Consider the following 25186-nt stretch of genomic DNA (forward strand, 5'->3'; position numbering starts at 1 on the left):
CCTCTTTTGTTTATTTTAGGGCTCCCAGATCATTTATTTTTTTGGGGGGTTGTGAGTATTATTTTCATTAAACGTATTTAAAACCGTTGCAGTTGCCTGAATTTGTTATGACCTTTGAGCCACGTTTGATGCATGGACCATAACATATTTGGGGGCTCATCCGGGATATGGACCCAGGACTTCTCTCAAGTCTTTTAGGGGGTGTTATGCGTGAACAGCGAAAAAGTTGGTTAGCACTGTTGTCTTGCAGCAAGAATGTCACAGGTTTAACTCCCAGCTGGGGCCTTTCTGTGTGGAGTTTGCATGTTCTCCCTGTGAATGGATGTGTTTTCTCTGAGTACTCTGCTTTCCTCCCACAGTGGAAAACACATGCATGTTATGTTGATTTGCTACTATAAATTGTCACTAAGAGTGAATGAGTGATTGACTGGCGACCAGGATGTACCCTGCCTCTTGTTGAAAGATCACTGCAAATTTTATCAGCTCCTCATCACCCTGCACAAGAACAAAGGGGTAAAAAAACTGAATGGATGGATGATGGATGGTGTTAGGCATCCAAAAGTGTTCACTTGTACATTCAATACATGCACCATAACAATCACAAAAATACTAAATGTTTTTTTTTAGGTCTGTTCTTTGGTCCTTCCCTTGTCTACTTTCCTCATTTTAAGCACAAACTACAAGAAAATGTTGACATTTTGGTAGATTTTGACTCAAGACAGGTTTTCCTTGTTTCAATGTCATATTTATGATATACATATTTACAGTTTTGACTTTGAAACTCATTATTATTTGTTTGAAAGTCATAAAATGACTTTGTAGTCATTTGTAGTCATTATAATGACACAATTTATACAAAATCGAGATACAAAACCTTAAATATAAGCTTCATAGTCATATTTCTGCAATACAGAATCACATGTATGAGTTTGAAAGTCATAATTACGAGATATATTTCTAAATGTGACATTCAAAACCATACTTATGAGATATAAAGTCATATTAAAGAGATACAAAGTCATAATTATGAGTCTGAAAGTCATATCAATAACATTGGCAACTTTGACGATTATGTTTGTTATTTTGCGCAAATGGGCTTCCGTACATCAGGAACAGCGAGCTGGTGAAATGCTGCCATATCCCCGGGGGACACAAGGGGTCGCTGTTGCACCACTGAGATCCACCCGCGTTCACCTAACCCAGGGGGAGGCGGCCCTGGATTAAAATGAAAAGTTTTGACGCGTTTTAATTCAACCTTTTAGACATGTCCCAACTTCATTTCCCGACGAAAAACATCATTTCGTCGAACTAACACGGAGTTGTCTTCCGCGAATCAAAAAAAGAGAGAAAAGGTGGATGTCTGAAAGCCAAACAACAACAACAAAAAACTTTGCCTTCGTTTGTTTATCTTGTTTTTTTTGTTTGTTTTTTTCTTTTGCATTGGGGTTTGTGAAGCCTGGTGCCGCGTCGGAAACAGTGTGAATTAGTTTTACACCAAAGAGTAGTCCCGAAGTTTCCCCATTGGACGGAGCAGCTCCCTCAGTCGTACGTTTTATGTAAATCCGCCCCCGAATATGGACACGGAGGAATGAAATATGGTGGAGGAGGCGAACATGGAGGACCGTGAGAGCGCCGCCGCGGAGCTCCGAGGGGTGGCTTGAAGGAGAAGTGGATGGTCCTCCGGCGGAGTGTTTTACGGTCTCTTTCCCCCAGTTCGCCCCGTCTGAGCTGGTAGTAATGCAGTGAAGAGCGAGGGCTTTTTTTTCCTGGGGTAGGGGGTGGGAGGGATAAAAAGCAGGACCGAGAGGGGGCTTCAGCCCTCTCGCCGTCTCGACGCTATGCCGTGGGTGAGCGGCTGTAAGCGGAGGGAGAGCTCCGAGCTGCCGCTGCCCGCGGGCTGGGAGGAAGCCCGGGACTTCGATGGGAGAGTCTTCTTCATCGACCACAACACCCGGCAGACGTCGTGGATTGACCCCAGAGACAGGTAGGCTGGAGGAACACGGGTCGGCGGGGATCACACAAACTCGTGTTAATTCAAGTAGTTGGCTCAGAGCAACTTCTGAGCAGAGGAGATGAAGACGGGAAGGGGCGACCACTGCAGAAAACGAGGGCAAAGTGTGAGGCTTTTGAAATGTTTGAAACCCCGGGCAGAAATCTGTCTGGCTTTACTTTCATACCAGCAACTGAAGGAGCAGGAAACGCTGGGTCAGCTGAGATTTTGCAGGATTTTGTGGCCTCTCCAGCCCTCCAAGAGGCTCCCAAACCCAACAAAAGCCCGCATCCACCCACCGTGCTGCTGGTAACAGTGTTTCAGATCTGCCCCTCTGACAGTGTTGTGACAAGGAGCAAGGCAGCAGCTTAGTCTTTCCGGATTGTTGTGTTTCAGAGGAGTTTGGTGTCACCAGACCCCTGCAGCCTCAATTAACCCTGTCTGTGTGCTCACCCAGGTTCACTCATCTGACCCGTCTTCATGGGAGGACAGAAGTTACTGCCTGTCCTCAGAGCTCAGTCGTTTCAACTTCTCCCTGAGCCCTTAGGTTGGTGGCTTTCAGTGACCTGCAGCATTCCTGTCTGACAATCCTCAACAGACAGCCATTGTTTCCCAGCTCCCCGTATTCCTTTCGTTGCGAAGGCGCCTCCTGAAGACCAGAGGCGTGCTTCTTAATGGCCACACACGCTTCAAATCGTCCATTAATGTGTGCGTTCCACTTGATCTGAGCGTGGAGCGTTGGAAGGCCAGGGCCGAGAAACTCAAGTTCCCAGAAATCTTTGTGCAAGTATGTGAAGAATGTTAGTTGGGCCAGTGGGAAAGCTGCAAAGGATGTGCTTTTTTGTGGGGACTTGGATTTCAGCAGCACAGAAACGAGTTCGACCAGGGATTCAAAGCCAACAGTGTGAGATTACTGGGAATTATGACGACGATTTTTTTTATTTTATTACCTCTTATATGGAAAAGAAGGAAATTCCGCCCCCCTGAATGTGTCAGGAAACATAAGCCCAGTCTGAAATTTTAGTCACCTTGAGTGTATAATGAGAAACGAACAATCTTGGGCCCCATTTTAAATAAACAAAAACATGTTCCTCCCTTCGACTTTGCTGTAAACTAAGGCAGTAAAGAGGAGCGATACATCCAGGAACTGAGTCCCGTATGTTACTGTGGTGATGCAAAATTGCAAGGAAATACTAAAATTTTAACTTTAAATCTCACTGAATTGGTAATTATGACACATTTGTCCATGTAACTTCAAATAAACATTCCTGCAAATGATGCACAGATTCTGTTTGTAGCAATGCAGTCACACAGTTCTTTAATTACGTCTCAATTTGATTGCAGTTTACTCTTTTGGTTTCTTTATTTTTATTTGTCTTCAGTCTGTCAGGGTTCGGTTTCACAGGTCACCGAACCCTCCCAAAGTCGTCTCGCTTTCTGAATCGCGGAAACTAAATCGCGACAGTTTCGAGATGGGTTCCAGACGTCCTCGACAGCTCCGGCTATTTTCAGAGAACGTTTGTTTCACGAATTTCCCGGACATGCTTAAAACGTTTTTGTTTTTTGTTTTTTGTTTTTTTGCGGTACAAGAGCGAGGTCCTGCTACCCGCTCGGCCACGACAAGGTGTTTTTTGAGACATTTTAGGAACCCCCTCAGGAATGCCGTTTTGAATTTGCCGCCGACAATTACAATCCAGTGAGATACCGGCGTTAGCCTCAGCACACTGTTTACTTTTCTGCAAAAGTAAGGCCGGCATTGCTTTGGATTGTTTTATTGCCCAAGTATTATGCTCTATCTAATGATAACTTAATGTCCCTGCTGATCACGTTAGAAACTGTTTTGCCTCAGACAGACTGCCTGATGTGTCATAGAGTGAATTGTGTCATTCTTTATTAAGCCTCTTTATTTACCTCTTTTTGGTTGTCCATCATGAGTGAATGTAACAGAGAACTAATAAAATCATCGATAGACGGCGTGCTGACTTGTGTTCTGTTCGAAGTGGGTAAACCAGTAGCTGCAGAAGTGTCTTGATCGTTTATCTTAGGAAAAAAATAACGATTAAACAAGTAAAATACCATTTATTATTTCCCTTTAGACAGCAGTGGTTTCGTTTGTTTTAACGTAAATGGGGTTTAAAGTAAGAGGAAGACTTTTCAAAAGTTTTTATTGGCGGTTGACTGTTTAGTTGCTTATTTCAGCCCCTTTTTGTTTAGGACTGTCACTTATGCCTCTTTTACACGGACCCTAATTCAGAAGTCCCGCTCTACTCCACTCTACTCGGCTCGGCTCGATGAAGAATGCATCGCGTTTACACCGGCCGTTTGGTCGGTAGCAGAGGGACGCCTCCTCGTGTTGCGGGGGGCGGGGCCGCGGCGCGGAGGGGGTGCACGACCGAAACTTGGAGCAAGTTGTGTAAACAACGGAAGCGCTATGGACAACGTTGGCCCTGCGTTGTTGCTGTTTTTTAAACTTATGGCGATTCTCCTGAGACTTCAGGAAGAGAGGCACAGTGGAAGAAATGCTCTGGATGCTGCGATTGTTGCGCGGAGTAGGACAGCTGTTATCCGCCGGAGATTTCAGGCTTTACAGCGCCTTCAGCTGGGGGACAGACGGCATAAACGTTGCAGGGTAAGCTAACGCTGTTGTTTATATTCCTAACGTTCGCTCTTTATGCTTGCATCTGGTCACACCCATGACCAATGAGTGAACAGGAGCTAAACTTGCACCGCCCACGAAGCAGGGCTGGCCCGACTCCGAAGCAGGGCCGACCTCGAAAAAATGCAGATGTAAATGCGCGCAAAGCAAGCCGAGTAGAGTGGAGCCGGGACCTTTAGAGCCCGTGTAAAAGGGGCATTAGTCTTATTGTTCGCTTACCGTTTTTCTGCAGGGTCTACAAAAAAATGCTGAAGATAACACAATGCGAAAGACATCAAGTAGCAGTAATAAGATATTTCCCAATGAGCTACTAAAGAAAAATGGACATTTTAGACATTTAAGGCCTCAATATGCCGTTAGAAATGGGGGAAAATACCTGACCTGACCCGGGACCTTTTCATGGTTGTCAAATAGTCATCTTTGGCTTTTTTTTTATGGGTAAAATCAAAAATGAATTCAACTGGATTGTATTTTTTTTGACAGTAATGATCCAATTTGAAACAGGTTCTGTAAGTTGTCTGTCCCGAGTAGACACAACAGTGATTAACCCCTTGAGGCTGAGAGCCTTATTTTTGTGTGTGTGTTTTGGAAGATTTACAGGTCTGTGTTCAGCAGCTTTTAACGAGCACAAAACATTCGTCTGAAAATAAGAGCTGAACTGAAATCAGCCAATGCCCAAGTCAGGACTTCCAGAAGGTCTGGAGAACTTTCGCTTGAGACCACCTCAGAACGTTACCAAAACCTCGCTTCTTTGTAAGCAACGTGAGGGATTGGTAATTACGGTTGGCTCAAGACTTTTGCAAAGCACTACAAAATATCTCGCCTCTGATTCCAGCGGTAGGAATGTAGTAGCTGCATGTAATCTAGATAAGAGAAACCTGATTTCCTTGAAGGCCTCCTCTCCTCCCTGCGAGTTGATTAACCATTGTTATGTGAAGCTGATAGCAGTTTCACAAGATCTTACAGCTGTCAGTGTATGACGGAGGAGGTTGGGCTTTTTTTTTTTTTTTTTGCATGACTAAAAGAAAGCTTCCTGCATTTGTTCTGGTGATTTATTCAGTGATTTATTGGTGATGTTACCAGAGGAATGTCTTCTGCCACCACCTGAAACAACCTCGTACGTAAATCACGCCTCTGCAAAGCCTTAAAACTCGCTTGACCGACCAGCTGGCTGACTCGCTACAGAAATTTATCAGTCTTTTTCAGTCTCTGCTCTTAATAAATGCGGTTTATTCCATCAACTGTGTGAGGCATGAAGTGGGTGCAGCGTTAATGATTGGGGGGGGGTCATACTTCCTCTGACAAGCCTGGTTTGACTACTCCTCTGTTTAAAGAGAACTGAGAGGGTAATTTAAGGTTTGTTTGTCTCCTACTAGGGTAGGGCAGTGTCTATTTTTTAATACCATCAGGCCACCTTCAAATTACCACAGTGTGCTTTTCAGCTGACGACCCAGTCCAGCTGTGTTTGCAGCACTCTCAGGGGGAAGAAGGTGTTGTTATCCTGCTACCTTTTGTAGACTGCAGTTCTCTTTACGATATCAGCTCTGCTTCCAGCCATCCTCCCTTTGTGTCCCACTGCCTCGGCCACAATAGGAACAAACTGCGCAACATCAGCGTTGCTCAGGTTCATGCGAGCGCCGCGTCCTCCTCCGATCTCCGACAGCCGTAGGTTGCGGAGGGGAATGAAAGCGGCGACGTGTTTTCGTAGATTTGGCTAACGCGAGTTCAACGAACAGCTTCTTGGTAACGGAGCCAGCAAGTTGTGCTGTCAACATGGCCGAGTCGCTGCTCATCCCTTTTTCAAGTTCCCTACGCTTCCCGCACTCCTCCTCTAAAACGGTAGGCGTTGCCGCAGAGAAGTCACCCAGCTACGCTGCAGGAATGGCAGCAGAAGAGGAGTTTTACAGGAAGTACCCACTTCGTGCCGAAACAAAACTGCAGAGTTTAAACTTTACCACGCGCGAACAGGATTACATTCTCTGCAGAGGTTTTTAAGGACGACATTCAAAGCAATGCCATTCCTCTTCTTGGCTTCCCCCGTTATACCCTGTAACCGTATCATCGCTCAGCCCCGTCTCCCACATGTTGTTTTAGGCATTCCTCGTGCGTTACAGCTTCTAACTGGGATTGACTTGCCATGCCATCGTCAGGTGGACGTGAAATGAGGAAAATGATCCAAATGTTGTCAGGTGCTGGCGGCGAGATGCTGCCACTTCTGTTGTTGTGATCCAACCCCCCCCCCCCAAACACTATTACATTATAGTGTTATAAAACTGAAAAAACACGTGAGAATCTTAAGCGAATGTTTTATAAAGCTAATTTACAAACAATCTAATCTCTTCGGTCACGTTACTTTGAATGCTTAGGACGGTACCTTGGAGCTCTACATGTTATTCCAAAACTTCAGTATTTAGGATTTATTCAGTAGCAGGCATGCTCTTTATTTGTTTACCAGTTTGTGCTAACCTCTGGGCATCCGCATTGGACCTTTCTTCCGTGATCTGGTGTATTTTTTTCTTTCTTTCGCTCTTTGCAAACCCGCGGAGCGTCAGTGGTAATGGCTAAGACACGAGTCATTAGGGTAAATAATAATTGCCTGCGATGATCATGTGCTTACAACAGAGCTGCGTATCAGACAGACTTTGCATTTGTTCCTGGTGATGCTCCGAACAGCATCAGCAGGCAGCAGAGAAGAGAGAAGTGAGCGGTCAGGCTGTTTTGGTTACACAGAGCTACCTGTGATCTGTTTGGGAGTATATACCCTGTTGTTGCTCAGGTTCTTGAGTTTATCTTGGTGTAATGAGGACAAAAGGAACCTTATGCTTAATGCTTTCAACCTTGATGGCGCTCATACTTTTGAGGACGGTGGATACAACTCGCGGCCATCTCCTGCAGATAAGCCGAGCTGATCTGTGGGGCTTTTTGTTGCTGTGGAATGAGCGTTATGTTAGGCATGCCTACACTAATGCCCAGGGGGCTCTGCTCGCTCGCGGCCCCAGACAAAGCAGCAGAACAGAGGAGGTTCCCACGTGTCTCCCTCCTCCTCTCATCCCGGGCCCTGTAGGCCTCTCTTATTAGCTCTGTTATGCAACAGCCATGGTCGGCCTGCCGCACAGCAAAGGGAGGCCTTTATGCTTGGTCACAAAGCACACCAAATTCAATTATTCTGGAAAGGGTGAGCTGTGTTTCCAGCACCGAAAGGTTATTCACATGCGCTGAACCCCGCTGTTATTTTGCTTCCCCCCAGTGTTTTCATTAGGATGGCTCTTTTTTTTTTTTGTCTTCTGGTGGGGGGAGGTTACGAACATGCCATTGCTTGATCGGGTGTCATCGGCCCTGTGTGTTTTCTGTGTTCTTTTTTCACAAGCGCACAATATGTTTGACTTGGGCTTTCACCTCCGGTTCTTGTTCTGGACGCGCGCCCCCCCCAGCTGCTAGTGTTACAGGCGTTACCCACTTTGATGTTCGGCCTCCTGTCTGACTACTCCAGATTTCTGCATGATTTACAACAATAAAGATACTCACTAATTGCTTGGATTCTGCTTAGCATCAGTTTTCTATGGGCTCCAGCTGCAGCCGTGTGTTTTCAGTGTGTGTGTGTGTGTGTGTCTGTGTGTGTGTATTGTGAGAATATTACCTAAACAGGACATGCCAGCCTCAGCGAACTAACCTCAAACTCAGGGGCACCATTGTTGCCCCCCCCCCCACTCCTGCACAATTCTTATTCGAAAAGAGGGAAAAACTGGAGTTGACAACCTTTGTTTCATTTTTTTTCTGCAATCTTGGGCATTTATAGAGTTTTTCTTAAATCCCCGATAACCGCTTTGTCTTGTTTTTTTTTTCAAATGCTTATTATATTTTTGACAGCAATAATTACTCCCACATCTTTTGTAATCATTCCAGCTAAATTTATTTCCTCTGTCATAAGTTGCTAATACCATATTGCCAGAAGCAGAGGTGTGTTAAAGATGCAGTGACACTTTGGACAGTATGAAGCTTACTTGGTTGTAGAGAGCTGCCTTCAGACCTCAGGAACCTTTTCACAGTTCTCCTAGCTAATTAGGCTGAGGCCACTCACAGTTCTTATTGTTATAGTACACATTAGATGTGTAGATATTATTCTCAGACAAAGGCTAGGGCAGGACCAGCACTTCCTCACGTCAAACCCTCCAAGCGCTGGTTGATGAGTAGTCCCAGGGTTCTTACTGAAGGTGTGATGGAAAACTAAAGGTAGGCGTAGTGTTGATGAATACACGGCGCTCTTGGGAAATGATTTGAAGTGTCTACAGGGAGTATTTTACATCATGTACTGTATGACATGAGAGCTGTATTCTTGAATTTAGTAGAATTGCCTCTTTTACCACTAACTAAATAAGACTCTTGGTTTATGATAAGCTGATTTATTCAATATTGGGAAAAGCATCTACCACAGTTAACTTTAAATCTTATGTATGCAGTTTGAAGAGCCCAGCATAGAAGCGACACTGTTTGAAGGGACACTTTGGAGTATTTTGTTACCAAACAGAGTTGTCTTCTGGAGACAAAAGGTGCTTTTAAACATCAGTGCACCACTTCACAGGATAGTCAGCCTTTTTTTTGTATGTGTGTGTTTTTACATTAGCTGTACTGTGGATGTTTGCAGTCCTTATAGCTACGTTATTTAGTTTAATTTTTTCTTTTTTGTTTAGCTAGTTCTTTAGGGCTTTTTTGGCTCAATCGGGAATCTTGAGTGACATAAGAGGATATGATTGATCCACACATAAACATTCGCTGATTGGCCCAGCAAAGGAATCGCTCTTCTAGCAGCCGCACTATTTCAACTGAATCCGTTGTACTAAAGTAGAAGCTATTTAAGTGTTTCCATTATCTTCACTGACGTGCTGTTCTTTGAGCGTGTGCAGCACAAAGTAAACTGATCTGCCGGATGAGTCTTGGCTCCTGTAACTCTTTCTTTAAATGTTTGAAGCTCTCTTTCAAACTCTACTTTAAAAGTGAAAACCAAGGGCTCACAACACGCAGCTCCAACTATGATGTCCTCGATTGTTTTTGATGGTTAGTGTCATGTGTTTAAGTGACGGCTGTGTTGCCCGCCAGAAGAGTTAGGTAATCGAAGTGTGCCCCTGGTGGTGCCAAAGCAAACCAACAAATGTGGGAGTAACAGTCCTTATATCTTCAGAGAGTCCTTATAGCTGTTTGGTCCAAAAGAACCTATAGATAACCATCAAATTGCACCAAGCAGAGGATCCACTTTTGCTGCATAGTAACATTAAACCTTAGTTTTTTACTGATTATAGACAAACGGTGAGGAGGACTTCATATCGCCCGCCACATTGCATGCCAATGTTTCAAAGATCTTGTGTGATTGGTTAGCGCTTTTAGCTACTCCCACACCCAATTTTAGCTCAATATCTGTAAAAGTGACTTAGCTGCAGCCATTATTGTGTGGATTAGTCGTGGTGGTCATCTTCAAACGCTGACCTCAAAATGTAATCAGTTGTTGATGTTACACCCTTCGACTGCTTTCTGAGCATTTCATTAAAATCCCTTCGCTTCACGAGATATTTTGCTAACAGCAAGACAAACACACAGAAGCATTTACACGACCGCCCGCTTTTCATGGCGGCCAGTGATAATTAAATAGTACAGTAATGAGTTTAGGATGCTTCATTGTTTCTCACATGATATATAGGACTTTATTTGAGTAATAACGCTGCTAAGAAATGTTAGATGAGCTTCCCAGCCCCGGACCGTTTTACTTTTGCCACAGTTGACCTAACTAGACTCTGCCTCGCTCCTTTCTACATGTCTAAATGTGAACCGAGACGGGAATCCCGGGTCTACTTATAGAGGCCCTATTTCTATGAGATTCTACACATAATGCGAGAGGCGCATGTGTCCGTTTGTCCGTTTGTGTCAGCTGCTGTGGGCCTTGCTCTGAAATGCAGCAAATGAGAGGCTGGACATAAATGACATTCCTCCCAAAGTTGTTTTCAGGTTTCTTTTTTAACTCGGAGAGGAATTTTTAGGCCAACAACACTTGTGGCACCCCACCCCCCCACCCCTCCTTCAGCATCTGTCTTTTACAGTATAAGAATATAGGCAGGAGGCATTTGGAGGAACTTGCAGAATTTTATGCGACCATAAATGACTTCTTGTCAAATGAGTTGTTTTTCTGGCTGCTCGTTATGTAGAGGTTAAGCCCTGATGCTTACTTTTTACACTTTGGCAGGAATGCTGAAAAATAAACTGAATGTCTGAATGAGTTTGTTAAGATTTGGTCTTCTGCTGCGGTTGCTTTGGTGGTTTTATCACATAAGCCTTTGGTGTGTTTACACTGAAGTATGACAAAAATCAAAACCCCGCTTTAAATAACGCAACACATTTATTCTCCACATTGTGTTGTAATGAGAACTTGTCTAAATTAACTCAGACTGAGTGAGCTGTGTAAATGTCAGCAGTGGTCAAAAGTTGGGTTAGCTTTTTTTTTTTCGTTAGCTGCTTGAAACCATCTGGCTGTCAAGTTTTTGTGAGCTCATTGTGGTCAAGCTGATGTGTAGGAATCCAAATCCGAAGTGATAAAATCGTCATAGTGAAACTTAGGAAGCAACGTTATTATTTTTTTCCTGTACAGTGTTACAGTGTCCAGTCTTTCTCTCTGGCGGAGCTGAATTGTTGTTCCCCAGGTGCAGGGCTAAAGGAGCCGGAGGGGCCGACCCGACCAGACGTGGTCCAGCAGGCCAGACTCCAGTTTCACATGCCTTTCTCATGCAGTGGCCCGTCGCCGGGTAAAGGGAGGAGGTGGCTGCGCTACAGATAGAAATATCCTCTGAGACAACTTAGGATGGCACAGATTATTCTGGATTTAGCAAATGTCTTTAACAACTAAATATATTTTTGTTTGGACACCAGAAGACACAAGCAGACCGTGCAGCCTCTCGTTCCTCCACAGCTGAACATGCTTGTCATTTTCAGATTCTATTTTTTCCCGTTTCGCATGTCTGTCCGTCGGTCTCAAAGATGCGAAGAAGATGCTACACAATATGCAAAAGATCAAATTAAAGCTGCATTCATTACCTGCCGGGAGCAGCCGAGCCGACCACACCGCTGTTTGTGATGTCCACACAGTTCCAGTGACACAAAGTTTACTACGCAGACTATTGGGTATTTAATTTCCTTAAAGAGCCATTAGTATTTGGTGTTATGTGCGTTTTGAGTTTTGCCAAACTACATCAGACCCTGTTACGATTTCCTTATGATCCAGTTCCAGTTCATAGCCTGGTGCTTGGGGAGCTCTGCTCTAAAACCATTCGGTCTGGGAAGTAAAGAAAAGCAGCATCCTAATTTTAATGTGGAAGCTGGGACCAAAATATGTCGCTGCCCTTAAATCAAAAGGGTATATATGTTCAGTCATGTGTGAGTGGGGGCCAAGTGAACAAAAACACGTAACAGATTCCACCATGTCATTATTTATTAAACTAAAATGAAGCCAAAATGGAAAACGGGTGTGTGAAAAATGAAGTCCATCCTTTGCTGCTTCCACAGGATTTAGGAGGTTCAGTATCAGCCAGGAGCTGCTGATCAAATATATTGATTAAGTAACTGATCATCATCAGTGTGATCACCTCTGTAAAAGCAGGAGTTTTGTCAGTCTGCTGCTCTGGAGCGTACAGGTGTGTGTTAGCACGACGCCAAGGAAGAAAGACATCAGCAATGGCCTTAGAGGAACAACTGTTGCTGCCCATCAGTCTGGGAAGGCTTAAAGGTCCCAAACTATTTGGATTTCAAAGTTCATGACAGGACAATTGGAAAAAGACTGAACAAGTATGGCTTGTTTGGAAGGGATGCAGAAGAAAGCCTCTTCTCTCTAAAAACAACATGGCAGCACGACTTACGTCTGTAGTTCAATCTAAATGAACCACAAGATCTCTGGGAGAATGTCTTCTGGTCAGATGAGACCAAAGTAGAGACGTTTACCCATAATGCACAGCGATTTGTTTGGAGAAAACTAAACACAACATATTAGCAGCAATCCCACTGAATCAACCAGGAGCTCCTTTGTAGTACAGCTGCACAGTATCTGGAGCATTTATTGTCATTGCAATATCAATATCACAGAGGCCTGCAGTAAAATTTAAGCCAGTATATATTTCAAATACCATGCATGCATGTTCTGCTGCTAATAGGATAGGTGGTCAATCCAACAGACTCTCGCAGCCCTTGGTGCCCACACCTGGATTAGGTGATAGATGTCAGAAGAGAAGGTGAGGAGTGAGGGGAAAATGGGGGTTTACCGCAGTGGTTATCGCCGTTGCAATATTAAACAATAGTGTCGCAGATCACAAATATATACTGTGCAGCCCTACTCTGTAGATCAAAGTTTTCTGGAGTCAAATGTGAGGCCATCTGTCCAACAGCTGAAGCTTGGATCAGGCTGTGGCGGGTGATATGCATTCCTTCAAGAGATGCTGGTTTAATTTATAACGGCCACTTAGGAAAGCAATAAATTCTCTCCGTATAGCGAGCAAAAGGAAGTCTGCGAGTCATCAGAGCTGGTGTTCTTCCTCAGGAGTTTTTGCAGATCGGTACTAAACTCATGGCCATCCAGCCTACGACGTGTTAGCAAGCAGACGCATCGTAAAGTGTTTTTAAAGGTGGATTTGTTGAGATGGTGCAGTATCTGACAGCCAAACAGCTGACGTGGCTGAGATCTCCCCTAACTGTCCAATAATCCCGCAGCTGCTCCGTAATGATGACATACAACTACAGTTATTATTAAAATCTGTTTATTGCCCTAAAAGCAAAGCCAAATAGCGTGTTGCTGACTGTCTCACACCGTCAGCAATCACAGGTTTATTCGGGGTCACTGAGGCGGCGTGTCAGAGGGATGACTCAAGTATTTCTGTCTGAGACTTGTGCAGCTGATTGGTAAAGATTTCATGTAGTTTAAAAAGATGTTTCCATTCTAGGCGGCTAGCTGCTTTTACACGGCGTTATGGCTGAATCCTCGCCCCTCTCCTACTCTGTGTGAGCCTGTTTTGCAGTGCGTACAGCCTCTCCCGAGAGCGAGACATGACTTGGAAAACAGACGCTGCTGTCACAAGACTGTGTAACAAACCAAACATTCAGATATTAAGATTCCGAGCTGCTACCCCCCCCCCAGTGTCTTTGTCTCTCTAACCAGGTCAGAGGCCAGTTTGGGATTAACCTCCTTCTGACGTCACACAGCTTCCCATCCAGTGTGTCTTCCAGACTTTTCCTCTGATTTTTAATTTTTTTTTTGGTACCACTGGTTTGGCTCTTCCCAGAAACGGCCTGCACGTTTTTTGACTTTGCCTTTTCCTGCTGGTGCTCTTCCTCGGGTCAGTATTTAAGTAAAACCCTCACGGCAAAGGTATCACTGACTTGTCTGAGTGCTTTTTAAGTGTTTACAAGTGCGGTTGGTGTCTGGACATTTGTTTGCCTTTCACAAACACTCAGAGCAGGAGCAGGTAGGGAGTGTGCTTTTGTTTGCCTTGTCCCGGCGTTTGGCACTCAACGCACCGCTCCTGAGGGACTCCTTTTTAACCCCGATGCTGTCGCGTTATTATCTGTCCGGCGTGCAGGAATTTTTATTATTTTGCGAAAACTTATATGCCACTACTGTGGCAGCCGACGTGCTTCTTATAAGTAACTTACGGAGAGGACAGGTAGTAGTGTAAGAAGAAAAGCAACTTGTTTAGCGGCTTTTAGGTTAGTTTGAAATCCTTTCTCTACATTATGTTTGCTTATTTTTTTTTTTTATCATCAATTGTCTTTTTTCCTAAAGAACTACTGAGTAGTTACACCTCTTCAGGGCTGGAGATTTTTTTTTTTGTGATTAAATTCTTTTCTTTTCCTTAATTTGGTGAATGAAAGTCTGGTTCTGAGTCATTATTTGAAGTTTAGATTTCATTGAGAGTTCCTTACTGTATGACAGTTTAATGAAAATGTTGCAAACGAATCCATTCATTCAGTTTCTCAACCCGTTTTCCGTTCAGGGTTGCGGAGAGCTGGTGCCAACGCGTCTCCAGCTGTCACCTGCCGAGAGGCTGGTACACCCTGGACAGAAATAATAAGAATTTAAAGGAGATTTTTGCCTCACTCGACATGAACAGCCTCAATTAAAAAGATACTTCCGATCTTCTCATGTGGATTTCTGTTTGAAAAGTTAGGAACAGTCAAAGCAGTTAGACGTTTAAAAACATCCAGGACCAGGATTGGACACCGCTGCGACAGGATCCCAGAAGTTAACCCAACAAGGGGGCCCAGCGTCCAATAGGGTTGTTCTCGTAAAGTTTGAAATGTAAATGAATGAGACATTGCCCATGGTTAAAAAAATAAAAACACACCTCAGATATATTTCTTCAAGCGTCAAATCATTATGGTTCACTTAGTACTTATCTTGCTGTTGTATGTTCAAATCTATATATTTTTATAGTACATTTAGCTTAAAAGACGGGTCATGTTACACCATGATAGTGTGTGAGAGACTAAGTAGGCCTTCAAGGTCCCGCTGGCTTTAGTCCCCAGTAGCGAGAGAAGGCGGGGGTCCATTTGGTCCGAAATGCTGCAAATGATTTGTGTTGCGAAGGAGAAAGGGGAGGTGAGATCTCGTGCGGTGAGCTTGCGCTGGGTGCCTGTGTGCGCACAGAGGAGAGCTCCTGAGGAATGTGGAGCAGAATGTCTCGGCGACTCGACTAAATTAGATATTTACTCCGTCAATCAGTTCATTCCTGCTGCACTTTGAAGCTTTTACTCTGACTCAACATAATGTTAATGAACTGTGGAAAAATTAGATTTTTACCTGTGATGGAGCGCAGTTACATTTTTCAGACCCCACCCTGTTTCTTTACCCTGTTTCCTGTGTAGGGTCGTTCCGGGTGAGAGGCGGGTTACACCCCGGACAGGTTGCCAGTTCATCACGGGGGGGCCACGTAGAGACAAACGAAACAGATTCACGCTCTCACTCACACCTAGGGACAATTAACCTGCATGTTTTTGGTGGGAGGAAACCAGAGTACCTGGAGGAAACCCACCCATGCACAGGGAGAACATGCAAACTCCGATCTGAATGATCGTTTTAATCCTTTCAGAATCACCAAACCGCTGACGTTTGCCGACTGTGTTGGAAATGAACTTCCTCTGGGTTGGGAGGAGGTCTACGACCAGCAAGTGGGAGTTTACTACATCGACCACATCAACAGTGAGTACATCTCAGGCCTTCGATTGGCACACCACAGAGGTTAAACCGGACTGAGCATGAATTGTATCCCAAATATTAGATTTAACCATAAAATTGTTTTGAACGGAAACAGTTCTAGAGAGGTATAAGCTACCACAAAGCTTCATTAAATCGTTTGCTCATGAGTCACTTCTGTTTGGACCTTTTGTTCAGAGACCACCCAGATTGAGAACCCGCGGACTCAGTGGCGGCAGGAGCAGGAGCGGATGTTGAAGGAGTACCTAGTGGTGGCCCAGGAGGCCCTCAACGCCAAGAAGGAGATGTATCTGGTCAAGCAGCAGCGACTAGAGCTGGCTCAGCAGGAGATGCTGCGCTTCCACGAGCTCTCTGAGGACAACCACTCCATCACCAGCAGTAAGTTTCATCAGGACCCACACACACACACACACACACCTCAGACCTGACCAATGTACACAACATTGTTAGGTGGAGAGAGGGTGAGGAAAAACCTGAACCTGAAGCCTCCATGAGAACAAAACACTGACCTTAGTTGACCTAATTATCTGTCCTAGACATCATATGTTGCTCTAGTCCCCTCGAAAACTGGAGGGCAGGGGGGCTGAAGATCTATAGAAAATCTTCCAAAAACCCTCTTTCCTTCCTCTCCCCACCTTTTCTTTCAAACACCTCCGCCCAGTTTACCCTTTGACCCCAGCCAGCTGTCATACACAAAGCCACATACACCAAACTCAGGGACATGACACTGGATCCCCCCTAAACTCTGACCAACACGAGGTCCTCTTGAAATCAGAATTGTTAACTGTTGACCCCCCATCTCTCTCTCTTTCCTTTTCTTTTATGTGTTCACAGCTCTCTCCAGCTCGTCCTCAAATGCGAAATACGACCCCGATCAAATCAAAGTGGAAATAGCCTGTAGACGAGAGCGGGTAAGTCATTATCGGAGGAGAACAATGGGCTGTGGTGAGGGGCCCGTTTTGAGCTGAGAAGGGGTCTGGGGTGTGGCCCCCTACAGGATACTGTGGCTCTGGCTCGGGGCCTCGGGAAGATGAGATCATCACGAAAGGGTCAGGCAGAGGATAGGCCGAGTTTGACATTTCTCTGAGATCAGTCACATGGGTGAGAGTATTTCCTGGATCGGGGTCATTTTAACCTGAACCGCTGAGTTAGGCATATTTGTTTAGTTCCTCTAGATCTATCATTCAATCAGAAGTGCACAAAACACTACTCAGACTGAAATGCTTCAGTGACTTAACCTCATTCAAAGAGTTTTCTGACAATATAGAAACTAAGGACTAAAGGGAATTTCAGATTTGGTATGAAGTTTTTTTGAGAATTGGATTTTAATTCATCCCCCAAAACACGCAAAATGCCATTTCATCATTTATTAGACAATTTTTGCTTTGGGGGGGGCAAAGCACCATCATTAGGAAACGACTTGGCGTGTCACTACCAGATGCCAGGTTAAAGAAACCCAGTCGAGATGGTCAAGTTAATTATTTGCATTTGAACGTTCAAAAATCACTGGCCATCCTTATCTTTGAGAGGTAGGATATTATTTGCTCCTAACTTTTCCACAGAAACTATTGCTTTAAGTATTTGCTTGAATTTCTTTAATTATTTAGTAGTTTGTAATGTATCTGTAAGTCAGAAACTTACAAATAAGCAAAACAGAAAAGGAAAAAAAAAAGGCTTTGTTTATTTATTATTTACACTGAACTAGATGAAGTTGATGTAAAACTGCTCCCCAGGTTTTGCTTTCACGCTTCTCTGTTGTTGCCGAATCAGAATCTTCTCCGTGCACACAGCACAGAAAATCAAAACATTTAATCAATAGCTCCTCCGGAAGTAGCTAGGGTGCAATGAGGTTCGCACAAACGACATTTTTGCAATCCTAATTTATTCTAAAACTTTAAAGCCTCCAAACGCAGCTCACATTTCTCAGCCGATGTGTGTTCGTTTGTCTCAGCAGCAGATAAGTTTTCCACTCTTTAATGCAGTACCTTTAGTCAAGGCCTCGGTGTGTGCATGCACACCTCTGTATAAACATAACTGAGCATTCCTGTATGTGAATAGTTGATGACTTAGCAGTTTTGTCCGGCAGTGGTGGTGAGAGAAGCCCATTGTGCACCATGGTAACCCGGCGCTCGCTTGTGTCCGCAGCTCTCCAGACTGAAGCAGGAGCTGGCCCAGGTGAAGCAGGAGCTGCAGTATAAGGAAATGGGAGTGGAGACCCTGCAGGAGTGAGTGTTCCTCTGCCTCTTTGTCCCACGTCCACCCTTCTCCTGCCCCCCCCCCCAGCGGCCTCTTCCCTCCTTTATTCCCTCTCTGTTTGGTCTCGTCCACAACCTAAACTGTCTTTCTGTGTTTCTTCCGCTGTTCCTCCGCGCAACCTTCCTGTGTTCCGATTGTCCCTGGTTTTCCCATTTAGAATAATCTCAACACCTCAGTCGACTTTTACAGCTGTTCCCACAACTGCTTTTTTTAATGAACGCCGCAGAAACTTTTCAATTTTTTTCCTCAAACTCTTGTGTACTTTCTCTTTAGTGTGTTTTCCGGGCCTATATGCTGTACATAAGGCGTCTTTCTGTGCTGGGAAGATTTCTGAGCCATTCCAAATTTTATGTTGGAAATAGAAGCTCCACCTCTCCTGAGGAGGGAGGGGGAAAAAACGGAGAGAGAGAGAGAGAGAGAGAGAGAGCGTTTGAGAGAAGGCAAATGGAGGGAGTTTTTTTTATGGAAAAGGGGACTCCACCTCAGGAAGAGGATGCACCAGTGGAGTGCAGGGAGCCAAGGCTCAGCCCGGAGAGGAAGTTGTTCCATGGAGGGGGAGGAGGAGGAGGTGTGGGCTCCAAAGCAGTTTCAAAAACACAGATATCTGGCAGCAAATTCCTCTGCACTTCCTGAGTCCTGGCAAAGAGAGTCTCTTATCTCTTAGATAATACACAACTCAAGTGATTCCCAGAATAGCAGAGAGAATACAGCGCTTGCAGAAAACATGGGCGCACCCNCCCCCTCCCCTAGTTTTTGGACATGTATACGTGCTTATATGCGTCTTTGTTCTGTCTTTTGTTTGCTTGTGCGTGCACGTCCTATTGTGTGTGTTCTTTTTTTACTTCTTCTTCTTCTTCTGTTTTTGTCTGAAATGCTTTTGCCCAGCAGATCTGAAGCCAGGAGCAAACCCTTCAGACTTTTTTTTTTTTCTTTTTCTTTCTCCCTAATCTTAACTGTGATCAGCAATAAAGCTAACTGTTCTTGACGTCAGTCAACTGATAAACATGTTCTGGTGTACAAAACCACCTCCTTTAATTAATGCTACACACCTTACAGGATTCAGAAGTGAGAGGTTTATCAGTTTTGAGCGGTACAGGCTGTAAGTTTATCTGCACTCATCGTTGGAAATTTTCGAGATGCCGCGCACGTTTCCACTGTTTGTGCAGTGAGAAGCCTGAGCGATAGTTGCCACAAGTTCACAGCTCACAGGGTGGAGGCCAGGCACAAAGTAGTAGCCAGTGCCCTTTCTCTGTTTTTTTTTCTTTTTTTCCTTAAGCATGTAAGTTTTTAAACTCCCAGACCAGCGGGGAGGTGTGGGGGAGACACAAAGCAGGGCTTGTTTTTGGAGGAAGAGGCAGGGTCGAGTGGATGAACAGTACCTGCTGTTGTAGACGAGTGAAGGAAGCGGGCGGTGGTGAGCGGACAGGCCTCGTCCCAGACCCACTCCCACTGACGGAGGAGGCACCGCACGTCTCCGTCTCCATCACCGTCTACACTCACGGGCACACAAACACTCGCATACATGAAGATTAGGCTTATATTTGGCTCCCGCCCCCCCCCCGCAATCAGATGGTGCTTGGTTTAATAAAGTTTCTCTTAATATCCTGATGTTAGACAAGATATTAAGACAAGTTGGATTTTCAGGAAAGCCTAAAACAAGATCAGAATGTTGAAACAAATGTCACATCCTGTGTCTCAATAATGAAACTCTTCAGTCTAAAAAAACCCCTTTTGTTTATGAAAGAAACCTCCTACACAGAAATGCTTTAATATTCATCATATGATGATGTTTTCTTAGTGTTATTTAGCTCTCAGTTGTTCTATGATCTAAAGCACCATCCTGTAGGTAACTGAATATTAAAGGACTATCCATAAAACAGATGTTTGATTGAACTATGTAATTAAAAAAGGAATGTCAGTACATTTCCTGCTTGTATGAAACAACAAAGCTCTATACTTTACCCATGGCTAAAAGTAAATAACCCTTTTTAGTTCGAAAGTTGGATGCATTTGTTTATTATATATCTGGCCCTACCAGGTCTTAAAGTTGGGTAAATTGAAGATCAGATGGACAACAACACATTATTCTTATTTATTTAATTAACAAAAGCTATTCCAAATGCAGAAGCAGTTTCTTAGAGACTTAGTAAAAACTACAATTTAGAGTTCTGTAGCCTGATCCAGTTTGGGCCAAGCTTCAGCTGTCCAATGGTCTCACATTTGACTCACATGTGGTCCACAGAGGAGTTGTGACAAAAGGGTGGTAGCAAAGGTCAAAGGAAAGATTTACAAGACAGTGGTGGGAGCAGCTGTGTTGTACGGTTTGGAGACAGTAGGACTGACAAAAAGACAGGAGACAGAACTGGAAGTGGCAGAGCTGAAGATGTTGAGGTTCTCCTTGGGAGGGACAAGGATGGACAGGATTAGGAATGAGTTCATCAGAGGTCCAGCACAGGTTGAAGGACTGAGAGATAAAGTTAGAGAGGCCAGACTGAGATGGTTTGGACATGTGCAGAGGAAGGACAGGGGGTATATTGGTAGAAGGATGTTAGAGATAAATCTGCCAGGAAAAAGACAAAGAGGAGATATATGGATGCAGTTAGAGAGGACATGGAGGTAGTTGGAGTGAGGACAGAGGACGCAGAGGACAGAGTTAGGTGGAGGAGGATGACTCGTTGTGGTGACGCCATAAAAAGGGAACAGCTAAAAGAAAAAGAAGAAGAGTTCATGTAGCTGCAAAACAAGCCCTAATCATCAGCGTTCCACCACCGTGCTTTGACAGTCATGAGGCGTTTGTGCTGATATTTGTTGTACTCCATTTAGTTTTCACCAAATGTGGCGCTGATTTTTGACACCAAACATCTCCCCTGTTGTCTTGTTTGTACAAAAGGGCATTGTCCCAGAAAGCTTCCTGTTTAGATGTAACTTTGCAAACCTAAGCTCTGCTGTCATGTTCCTTTTATAGAGAAGAGTCTTTTCTCAGGGTAACTCTTTCAAACAAGCCCATAATTGTTCCATTTTTTTTCTAAATGTCCACTCAGACTGCCTCCTTTGGGAGCAGTAAGGATAGACTTTGTTTTCCTCTCTGGGTCTTTGCAATTCTGCCTCATGTTTGTCCTTGAAAAGGATCAAATATTTGTCTTAGACATGAATAAAATTTAGAAATATAAGAATATATATGTTTGCCATGAGTGGAGATTTTCACCACATACTGTATTATCTTTAATTAATGTCACATTTTTTGTTTTTACAGCTTTTTGTTGGAGCCTACAGTTGACAGTGTTGTGGAAGGTGTTTTTAAACACACATACTCCCGTTTCCTCGGGGATATTTATGTGGATACTGAACGAGAAAAGGCCAAAGTCTCGAATCTATTTGGGTAACCCTCATTCATGTGCGCATGTTTTCTTTCAGGATTGACAGGAAAATGTCCTGCAGTCAGACGAACTACAAGCTGGATGAGGCTCAAGCCATCTTCAACGAGCTGCGGAGCATCAAGAAGGCCATCAGCACAGGCGAGAAGGAGAGGCAGGACCTCATCCAGGTGCCTGTTGTCTCTTTTGTTTTTTACCAGCAGCAGAACTTTTGTGCTTTTGGAGTCTGTTTGCATATTTGATGCTGACCTCTAGTGTCCAAAGGCCTCCAGTGTTGTGCTGCGTCATCTTGTTTTTTCTAAAACTCATTTCCAGACATCGGATTTTAAAGGCAGAGCTAAGTAAATGATGTAGTGTTGGATAAGGAATATTTTTATAGTTATAAAACAGGGATACAGCCCCACTTTTAGAAACATTTCCTGTCAATAACATGGTTTGTTAATGCACTAACAGCAGGAACAGATTTTGTTTTTGTATAAAAATGACTTGAAAAGGTGTTTTCTGAAGCCTGCCTTTAAATATTAGATTCCCTTTTTTTAATTATTATTTTAGTTGTCTGTAGTCTCCTGCAGAATTGTTTTTGAAGACGCGTATATTATTATTTTATTTTCTCAATAAATCTGTGTTTTATGTTGCAGAGCCTGGCTAAGCTGACGGTTAACTTCCAAAGCAGCCTGTCAATCAGTGATTCCACCAGCGAGGTGGTGAACAGCACTGTAGCCGTCGGAAACTCTTGCAATCTGCAGCAGTACTGTGACACCGGCTGTCAGACTGACATCATGGGAGAGGTAGGGGGCACTACAACTCCTTCCTGTCATACCGACAATTCTGATCAGCAGCTCAGATGTTGACTAAAACAGTGGCGTTCAATCCTGGTCCTGGAGGACCACTATCCTGCATGTTTTAGTAGTTTCCCTGCTCTTCATCAGGTCTTCAAGTTCTGCAGAAGCCTGTTAATCTCTCATTTATTCAAATCAGGTGTGTCAAAGCAGAAAAAACAACTAAAACATGCAGAACAGTGGGCTTCCAGGCCCAGGATTGGACACGACGGGACTAGATTATCTGATGCACACACAGGAGCAGGCTTACTCTACTCCTGTCAACATATCTCAAGTGACTCACTGCAAATATTATGATCGTGTTATCGAAGCTATCAGGCTGTTCATAGATGCTTTATCTTCTGTTTTCCTGAAGTTGGGTTCCCAAAATTCCTCCCATTTGGTTGACAAGGTGAAACTCAACTGGCAGTACGAAGAAGCCAAGAAAAAGTAAGTGTGTGCAGTTGTTTGTTTTGCCTGGAGTGGCACCATAACACACGGCCCTGTCAACCCCCTCCCCTTGGTCCTCGGGTCCTGTCCACTGAAGAGTGGGAGGATGTGTTATGAATAGTATTTGTGCATGCTGACCGCGGCGGCTGAGCGATGTCTGGCCAGCAGAAAAAGCTGGGTGGTCACATTCTTCTCTGGCCGTGCTGCTGCTGACTGTGTGCTGCCTTTGTGTGCACGCTCCGAACCAGCGCTGCCTACAGCCTGCCTCTCGATAAGACGGCCTAATATACACGCTCTGTGCTTCTATATGTTCACAGCGGTCTCAGAAAGTAGCACCGAGTTTGAAGCACCATCCTTGGAGTCTCTTTGGGTTTGATGAAACGAGGTTTGCTGCACACCTGGTTCGGGGGGGGATTTTCTTTTTTTACAAATCCAGTCGAGCTCAGTCCAGTTGGATGGGCAGCCATCAGGTTTCAATTCAGGGTATTTTGATAGACCTCTGATGGCAACCTGGAACCCGTTGAAGCCGGAATGGGATCAACCTTCCCTGTCATCTGAAAACAGGACAAGTAGGCGGGGCTTAAAGCTATATATCCCTAGTGCTGCTGTTCCACAAATACAACACGGCAGCTTCCGTAAAACAAACTATCAGTTTTTTTTCTAAGATTCTGGTCTTTCTAGTGCCTTGGGTCATTGTCATATTGGAAAGTGAACCTTCAGCCTAGTTTGGGGTCCTGAACACAAGTTTTCATTGAGGATATCTTGATGTTTCTCTCCATTCAACTTCTCCTTAACCCTGATCAGTGTTTTGTCCTGAGGAGAGCCTAAACCAGCAGGCCTGCAGTTCTGGCTGTCCTTCTGAAACTTGGTCTCATCTGAACTTGTCAGAGGGACCACTAGGATCCTGATGCTACCACTGTACGGTCCGACTTGCAACATAACAAAATTGCAACAGCTGAATGAGGTCTGAATACTTATGAAGCCACTGTAGGTTTATCTAATCTCTCTTGTTGTAAAAACAAGATTTTATGCTTGCAGAATTGGACAAAACTTATAAAAGGCTGTTTGTGAATTCAGCACAGTTATGTCCTGAGGGGGAGAGAGTTTTCTAGTCATGGACACATGCCTGATCAGACAAACTTAAGATGGCTACGGTAAACGATAGCTGCTGCAGCGAACAGGGCCGTATTATTAAAGCATCTTTTTCATGAGATTTGTGGTGGTGACCCAGCAACAGCAGCGCCAAGCATGACATCAGGAAGGGAGAGGGGTTTTTTTTGCGAACGGAAAACTGTGGAAACGTGCGTGTTCTGTCACTGAGTCACGCTGTCTGAAGTTCAACACACACAAACGCAGTTATTTCATCTGAGCTGAGAGTAAACTCTGAGGTCCCATTTAGGTCTAAATAAATACGTGGCCGTGCACCTGCAGGACCACAGGCCGAGGCAGCAGGTTGTTCAGGCACGAGCCAACACGCTGAGTACTGTCGTTATCGTCGCAGCAGAAAGTGTCAGCTGGGATCAGATCAGCTTGTTGCTATAAGACGCTCACGCTGGGTGTAGAGCTGCCAGGACGGGTCATATAGGAACGTCTAAATATTCACTTCCTGAATTACTCTTTGTATTATTTAAAGTAACTTTTAAATTTACTTTTATTTTCAGAAAATAAAATGCTCCAAACCTAAGAAGTTTACATTGTTTCTCATTCACACACACACTGCTTTCTGCTATATATTTACACTTTATACATGCTGGACGGGGGTTCGGTGTCTTGCCCAAGGAGACCATAACACTCTGCAGGGACTGGGGATTGAACACCCGGTCCTCTGATTGGTAGACGGCCTCCCCACCACAGGGCTAAGGCCTCACCAAACAAAAGAAGCACTCCTTGAAGGAATGCATGCTGCCCGCTGCCTCGCGTGGCAAAGTTTTCAACTCAGATCTCACACCATCTGTATGGCTCAGGCTACGTGTTGGAGATGACTCTCAGCTACTATCACTCTAAATTTCTATCTGTAAAATTGACTTACTTCATCAGTTGTAGATGTCCATTCATTGGTTAAATTTTGAGTTTCGCTAAAATCCATGCAGTGGTTTACGAGCTATTGCGGCGGCCACGTTTAGTCGAGTTTATCGGCTGTAAATGCACTTCTAATGATGACTTTTTGAGAGTTTTAATAAAATCTGTTCAGTGGTTTGAGATATTATGCAAACAGGCACACACACCGACTGTTACATGACCTCTTAGGGCGACGTACAGTAAGTATCACTTTTGAACTAGTTGTGATCTGTCACTTCATCTACAGAAAGCTCTCCATCACACAGCTGTTTGAAAGGTCAGAGGTCAGGAGGAGCATGACCGCTCGCAAATTTTGAAGCCTTCCTGGAGTTCGTTTTTATGTCAATA

General features: G+C 44.3%; 1 protein-coding gene across 1 annotated transcript in view; it reads left to right on the forward strand.

Annotated features, from left to right (window-relative positions):
• The first annotated feature begins 1234 nt into the window (after positions 1–1234).
• The window catches only part of wwc3 (WWC family member 3), a 31279-nt gene continuing 7327 nt past the window's right edge, over positions 1235–25186 (forward strand). Inside the window, exons 1-8 of the mRNA XM_017423526.3 lie at positions 1235–1984; positions 15758–15867; positions 16060–16260; positions 16717–16793; positions 18028–18107; positions 21553–21682; positions 22151–22300; positions 22707–22780. Of these exons, the coding sequence (XP_017279015.1) occupies positions 1839–1984; positions 15758–15867; positions 16060–16260; positions 16717–16793; positions 18028–18107; positions 21553–21682; positions 22151–22300; positions 22707–22780 (968 nt within the window). The 5' untranslated portion in view covers positions 1235–1838. The remainder of the gene's footprint in view (positions 1985–15757; positions 15868–16059; positions 16261–16716; positions 16794–18027; positions 18108–21552; positions 21683–22150; positions 22301–22706; positions 22781–25186) is intronic.

This window comes from Kryptolebias marmoratus, linkage group LG24 (assembly GCF_001649575.2).
Source record: "Kryptolebias marmoratus isolate JLee-2015 linkage group LG24, ASM164957v2, whole genome shotgun sequence".
Lineage (NCBI taxonomy): Eukaryota > Metazoa > Chordata > Actinopteri > Cyprinodontiformes > Rivulidae > Kryptolebias > Kryptolebias marmoratus.